Consider the following 6,411-nt stretch of genomic DNA (forward strand, 5'->3'; position numbering starts at 1 on the left):
CCATACGTAAATGTGTTCTTTCCAGGGAAAAAAAATTGTTGAATCTGCCTCTATTCTTATTCTATTGAGCCTTGAATGTGTTTATGTATGTATTTGATTTTTGATCTTTTGTTTGATTCTTAATTTATTACTAGTGAAATACAAGAGAGTTTTATGAGTAACATGCTTTATGCTTGTAAAGCATGATTAACAAGACCAGGGCATACCTTAAAAATGATTTTTTGAGGTTCCTAGAATGTGTCATACTTTGGATACAAGATGGTACTTGCCCAAGTTTCGATGCAGAAAGCTTTTAAATTGGGCATCAAATTTTTCTCTTTTAGTTTAGCTTCTTAGTTTTGTGAATTTGTGTGTTGCTGAGAAAGATGAAGTAAGATCAAGTTAGAGGTTGATGACAATAAAATATTTCACTCTGATTTTTCATTTTTTAACTTTCATTTTTGTGATAGGTGAATCAGTTCTACTATATGGATATTTCGATTATCAAATTTGATTTTTGTAGTTATTATTGATGCCACAAGAGTTTGATAACCTAAAGGGTGCTTGGTGTTTATGAATTTATAAGTTTATAATTTAAGACTTTTTGATATTAAGTTTCCTTCTACATTTTGAAGTTTTATTAGTTTCAATCAATAATGTATTATTTATTGAACAGAAATCTTGACCTTCAAATATTACAAAATCAATGAAAAAAACGGAAAAAATCAAGGAAGATAACTAAAAGAAGCCCAAAAGAAGTGGTCATCAAAAGAAAAGAAAGAAAAAAAAAAAAAGAATTGTATGCTCTCATTCCAATGAAGCAAGAATCAGGAGGACAAAGATACTAAAAAACTATCATCCTTGTAAATAGACAAGTTAAACAAGTGTGTAAAAAGTGAGCAACTAAGATTTATCTCCAAAAGACTGAGTCAAAGTGATCAAGAATTGACCAAGTCCAATCTTGAGTGTAGCTAAGTTTGTTATCTTTAGCTATGAGTTAGGGAATTAGTTAAGCTTAGCCTCTATTATAAATTGGATGAGTTCTGTGTGAACAAACACACATATTCAATACATTCAATTCAGATTTACCATTACTCTCCTATTGCCTCTATTTACCGTTTTCATGCTCTCCAAAATTTTTGTTGTTCTCTATTACTCTGCAGTATCATATATTCTACTACTTCTCTGTATGCTTTTATAAATTGATTATAGCATGGCTTTGATTTTTATTTGAATTCTTGAGTTTAATTATTTCCTTAAATACGCGTACGTTTGATGATAAGTGAATTTTATGCTATAATTTGGACTGTACTTGATTATAATATAAATATAACATTAAACATTTATTTGGGAGTAACTCAGATTCGACCAGGTGCAACCATGAGAGGAGGAAGTTCAAGACAACACGGAGGAAAAGATGCAGGGGAGGAGCAGGCGCGTGAGCAACTGGGAACTGGATGAGAGAGTAGTGATGAATAGAGCGCTGAGGAGAGCAGGACAAGGGCTGAGCAGGTACCGCAGCAGAAAATCAGAGAAGAAAGCGTACGGGAAAACCTAACAAGGAGAGAGAAAGAGATGCTAGACGCAAAAGAGCAGGTAGAGGAAGCTTCAAAAATCCCTGAATTTCAGGATGACAGGGATATGCAGTTTGACCTAGGTGTAGCCTTTAAATTCAAAAATTTTATTAAGGAGATAAGAGAAAGAAATATGGAATGGGCCAACATAAAAAAGGTCCAGAAGGGGGATAAGGGGAAAGAGGCTCAGGAATTAAATGGAAATGGACCAAGAAAAAATATTGGGCCCAACTTAGGTGAAGATCATGTGCAAGTAAGGGACATTGAAGGATGTGGGCTGAGTAAATATCCAAGAGAAGAATGGAGGTTAACAGCTATAAACTTAAAGATTGGAAGTTGGGCCAGGAGGATAGGAGAGAAAAAGAAACTATAGGCCAGGAATTAAAAAGGCTCATATTAGCAAGGAAGAAGGATAAACAGGTAGGTGAAGGCAGAATGGAGAGCAAGATTAACCAGGAAGTGGTGGAAAGAGGAAAGGAAGATGAAGAACTGAACAAACCATCCAAGGAGGCACAGAACAGGGAGCTTGAATTAGTCAGTCAGAGGGCTAATTTGGGTGAAAATATCTACTATGTGGAACTAGCAAGTGATGAAAATGAGGACAATACAACCGAAGTACATGCAGACTGGGAATTACAGCTAGCCAAGAAATTGGAACTAAAGTTGAGCTTGAAAAGGAAACGTGAGAACTGGAACGTGCCAATGCTTACATACAAGGACGGGAAGGAGGAACTAGAGGACAAGGAGCACAAGAAAATGAGGAATGGCAATACAGCACTGAATACAGGGGAGTATGAGTTAGCCGTGCAAGTGTCTAGTCAGAGTAGGGGAATACAAATGGCTGAGGAGGCGGGCCTTAACATGCCCCAACCTCAGTCATGAGTATTATCAGCTGGAATTGTCGGGGAATAGCGGCTGCCCCGACAATTTCTGAGTTATACAAACTATGTAAAAAAGCAAAGCCGCTAATAGTGTACTTAATGGAAACTAGGGCTAGCAAAGAAAAAATGAATAGGGTAAGAAGAAAGGTTAATTTTGACTATATGTTTTCCGTGGAACCCCGGGACTTGTCCGGTGGTCTTTGTTTGTTATGGAATTCTAATATTAATATTCAGGTTTACGAGTGGTGTGATAATTACATTAAAGCAAATATTAATATTAACAACGATTTAAATTGGCAGGGAGTTTTCGTGTACGGGAATCCAGTTTTCCAAAAGCGAAGGAAACTGTTGTAGGAGCTTACGGTAAGCAACATGTGTAAGGATGTACCTCAAGCTTATTTGGCATTCATCCACAACCAAGAATTTATTTAGAAACTTTCAGAAAGTTTGTAGATGATAATGGTTTAATAGATGTTGATCTTAAAGGCAGTAAATATACATGGTTTAGTAATCTTAGAAAGAACGTTATCACTAGGGAAAGATTAGATAGAGTGTTAGTGAATTGGAAGTGGCTGCAAATATACCAGGATGTCACATTAAGAGCCTCTCCGGCTGTGAGTTCAGATCATTGTGCCTTAATTTTATATACACAGCAGCGAGTTGGGATGAAAAAGGAGTTTAGATTTGAGGCCTATTGGGCAGAACATGAGGAGTGCAAATAGGTGATCAAGAGGAGCTGGCAAATGGATGAAGGAAATGAAAATTGCTGGAATCAATTCACAAAAAAGAGGATCAGATGCAAAAAAGAGCTGATGAAATGGAATAGCAGGAAAGTCAAGAGAGCAGATAAAGAAATAGAAAGGAAGAAAAGAGAGCTACATCTAATTCAAGAGGCTGGTATGACGGAAGAGGAGCAGAGAAGGGAAAGAGATTTGAAAAACCAAATATCAGAGCTTTGGAAACAAGAAGAGAAATATTGGGGGCAAAGATCAAGGCTGAAATAGTTAAAGTGGGGTGATAAAAATATAGCCTTCTTTCATGCAACAACTATTCAGAGAAGAATTAGGAATAGAATTGACAAATTGAGAGATGAGACTGGAAAGTGGATACAGGGGGAAGCTAATATTATGAGATTGGTAGAAAGACATTTCACTAAGCTCTTTACTTCGGAAGGAGATAGGAACCTAGAAGAGTGCGTAACAGAAATTCCTAAGAGAGTTACAAGAGAGATGAATGAGGAGTTAATGGCAAACATCATGGATGAGAAAATTAAAGAAGCGGTGTTTAGCTTGAGGGGTTTAAAAGCTCCAAGCCTAGATGGATTAAATGGATTATTTTTTCAACAACACTGGGATATTTTGAGTAAAGAAGTGTGTAGGGTAGTCAAACAAATTTTTAGAGAAGGCAGCTTACCAGGGGACTTGGGAGAAACAACGGTTGTGTTGATACCTAAAACGAGTCAGCCAGAAAGCCTGAATCAACTTAGACCTATAAGCTGTTGCAGTTTTATGTACAAGATTGTTACGAGGGTCTTGGTGGGGAGGTTAAGAAAAGTATTAGATGCTATTATTTCTCCGGTTCAAAGTGCCTTTGTAAAATGTAGACTCATACAGGATAATATAGTAATAGTACAGGAAGATTTTCATTAATTAAACAGAAAAGGAAATCATGAAAGCAATGACATGGCCATCAAGTTAGATATGAACAAGGTATATGATAGGCTGGAATGGAATTTCCTACAAAGGGTAATGGAAGAATTCGGATTTAGCAAAGAGTGGGTCAGATTGATGATGAGCTGTGTGAAAAGTGCTAGTTATAGATTCAAAATAAATGGTAAGTTGTCAACCAAGATTTATCCACAAAGAGGGCTCAGGCAGGGAGATCCCTATTGCCCTATTTATTTATTTTGGCTGCTGAGAGTTTTACTATCCTCATGGAAAAGGCGAAGAGGGAAAATCTCATTTCCGGAATTAGGCTTGCTTCATCAGCACCAGTCATTACTCACCTCTTATTCGCTGACGATTGTATTATTTTTGCAGGGGCGCAAGAAGAGGAGATTTATCAACTTATCCATATTATAAACAAATATACAGAGGCATCAGGACAGAGAATTAACACGGACAAGTCCGGGCTGATTTTTGGAAGGCAGGTACCAATACAAAGGAGGGTGAACATTGAGGAGATCACTGGAATGAACTCATGGGAGGATTCGGGAAGATACCTAGGACTCCCAGCAAGATGGAGAAGATCCAAGAATAAGGCATTGGAGTGGATACAGGAGAAAATTCTTGACAAGATGCAAGGATGGAAGGAGAAACTATTAAATCAAGCCGGAAAGGAGGTTTTAATAAAAGCAGTAATACAGGCGATTCCTGTCTATGCCATGAATATCATTAAATTTTCTAAATCTTTTTGCAAGAGAATTGAAGCAGCAATAGCCAGATTTTGGTAGAGAAACAATGGAAAGGAAACAAGCATTCACTGGAAGAGTTGGACAAAAATGACAAGGAGAAAATTAAATGGAGGCTTGGGGTTCAAGGATTTAGAATGTCAAAACATAGCACACTTGGCTAAACAAGCATGGAGGCTGTTAAAGGAGGAGGATGCTATATGTGTTCGAACACTAAAGGCAATTTATTACCCGAATTGCAGCCTATGGGAGGCGGGAGTAGGAAGAAACGCATCGTGGATATGGAAAAGCCTGCTGGAAGGAAGAGACTTTCTTAGAAGGAAGGGAAGATGGAGTATAGGAAATGGAGCGGAGGTAGACATTTGCAAAGATAATTGGGTGGCTGGGACAGGAAAATTAGGGACAGGCGGAGTACGCGGTATTAGAAGATTGAGTGAGCTGATAAGAAAAGGGGAGGGTTGGGACAGAAACAAAATCATGGACATATTTCCGGGAGATGTAGCCGATCTAATAACTAAAACCCCCATAAGCATGATCAATCAAAAGGACTTTTTTGTTTGGTCATACAAAAATGATGGGCAGTACTCTGTTAAAACCGGTTATCATGTAGCGAAGGAAGAGAAAGACTCAAGGGAAAAGGGAAGAATCTGCAAAGCTTCGACTAGTCAGGATTGGAGGGAGGTTTGGGAGGCTATTTGGAAACTACCAGTGCCTCAAAAGATTAGAATATTTTTATGGAAAGCAGTGCATAGAATTCTGCCAGTAAATATGAACCTATATCAGCGGAAAATTACAAAGACACCCACATGCAGCATATACCAGAGAGAGGAAGAAACAATTGAACATGCACTTTTATTGTGTCCGTGGACTAGAGCAGTGTGGTTCGGATCAAGCATTCAAATGGTGCCTACGGCCTCTAATGTAAGATCTTTTGGAGAGTGGATGATGGATAAAATTAGAAGAATAAGGAGTGAAACAGGGAATGAATAAGCGAATATATTATGCAATCTCGGATGTGTGTGTTGGTGCATTTGAAAAGCAAGGAATCAGCATATATTCCAACAATAAAAAATCAGCCCACTAAAGGTAATAATCTAATCAGAGTGTCTAACATCATAATTTCAGAAAGCAACACAGGAATCCAGTACAGAAAAAAAATCAGAAACAGTAAGGAGAGGTGAGAGAAAGAGAATTACCTGGAGACCTCCGCCAAGGAATAGGTTGAAGGCGAACACAGACGCAGCTTTTCACAAGGATACAGGTACGGCTGCTCTAGCAGTGGTAGTCAGGGATTGGCAAGGAAAAGTCATCACAGGGACTACAGCAACATTCAAGACAATATCAGCATTAACAGCTGAAGCTCAGGCATACAGGGAGGCATTCATACTCATAAAAAATCTACAAATACCCAAGTGCATAATTGAAACAGACTGCTTACCTCTGATTCAGGCAATCAAGTCAAAAATGCCTATAGCGAAAGCGGATGCAATCTTCCGTGACATTCTCCAATTGCTGGAAGAGACTCCAGATGTAGGAGCTACCTGGACTCCAAGAGATGGCAACAAGC

The 6,411-nt window shown here is 38.2% G+C and overlaps 1 protein-coding gene across 1 annotated transcript; it reads left to right on the plus strand.

Moving 5' to 3' along the window:
* Positions 1-2,560: 2,560 nt before the first annotated feature.
* LOC107610838 (uncharacterized) lies at positions 2,561-4,886 on the plus strand. Its single transcript, XM_088495509.1, has 3 exons — positions 2,561-2,636; positions 2,735-2,797; positions 4,474-4,886. Exons 1-3 carry the CDS (start codon positions 2,561-2,563, stop codon positions 4,884-4,886), a joined length of 552 nt encoding a protein of 183 aa, XP_088351635.1.
* The last annotated feature ends 1,525 nt before the right edge of the window (positions 4,887-6,411 follow it).

The sequence above is a fragment of the Arachis ipaensis genome, chromosome B8 (genome assembly GCF_059453495.1).
Source record: "Arachis ipaensis isolate K30076 ecotype BB chromosome B8, ASM5945349v1, whole genome shotgun sequence".
Taxonomy (NCBI): domain Eukaryota; kingdom Viridiplantae; phylum Streptophyta; class Magnoliopsida; order Fabales; family Fabaceae; genus Arachis; species Arachis ipaensis.

Excerpts from the sequence above, each read along its gene's own strand:
- LOC107610838 (XM_088495509.1), top strand. The coding sequence starts at position 2,561 with ATGAATAGGGTAAGAAGAAAGGTTAATTTTGACTATATGTTTTCCGTG. Across the intron at positions 2,637-2,734 it reads GGACTTGTCCGGTGGTCTTT|GGAGTTTTCGTGTACGGGAA; the intron begins GTTTGTTATGGA and ends TTAAATTGGCAG. Across the intron at positions 2,798-4,473 it reads AACTGTTGTAGGAGCTTACG|GGGCGCAAGAAGAGGAGATT; the intron begins GTAAGCAACATG and ends TTATTTTTGCAG.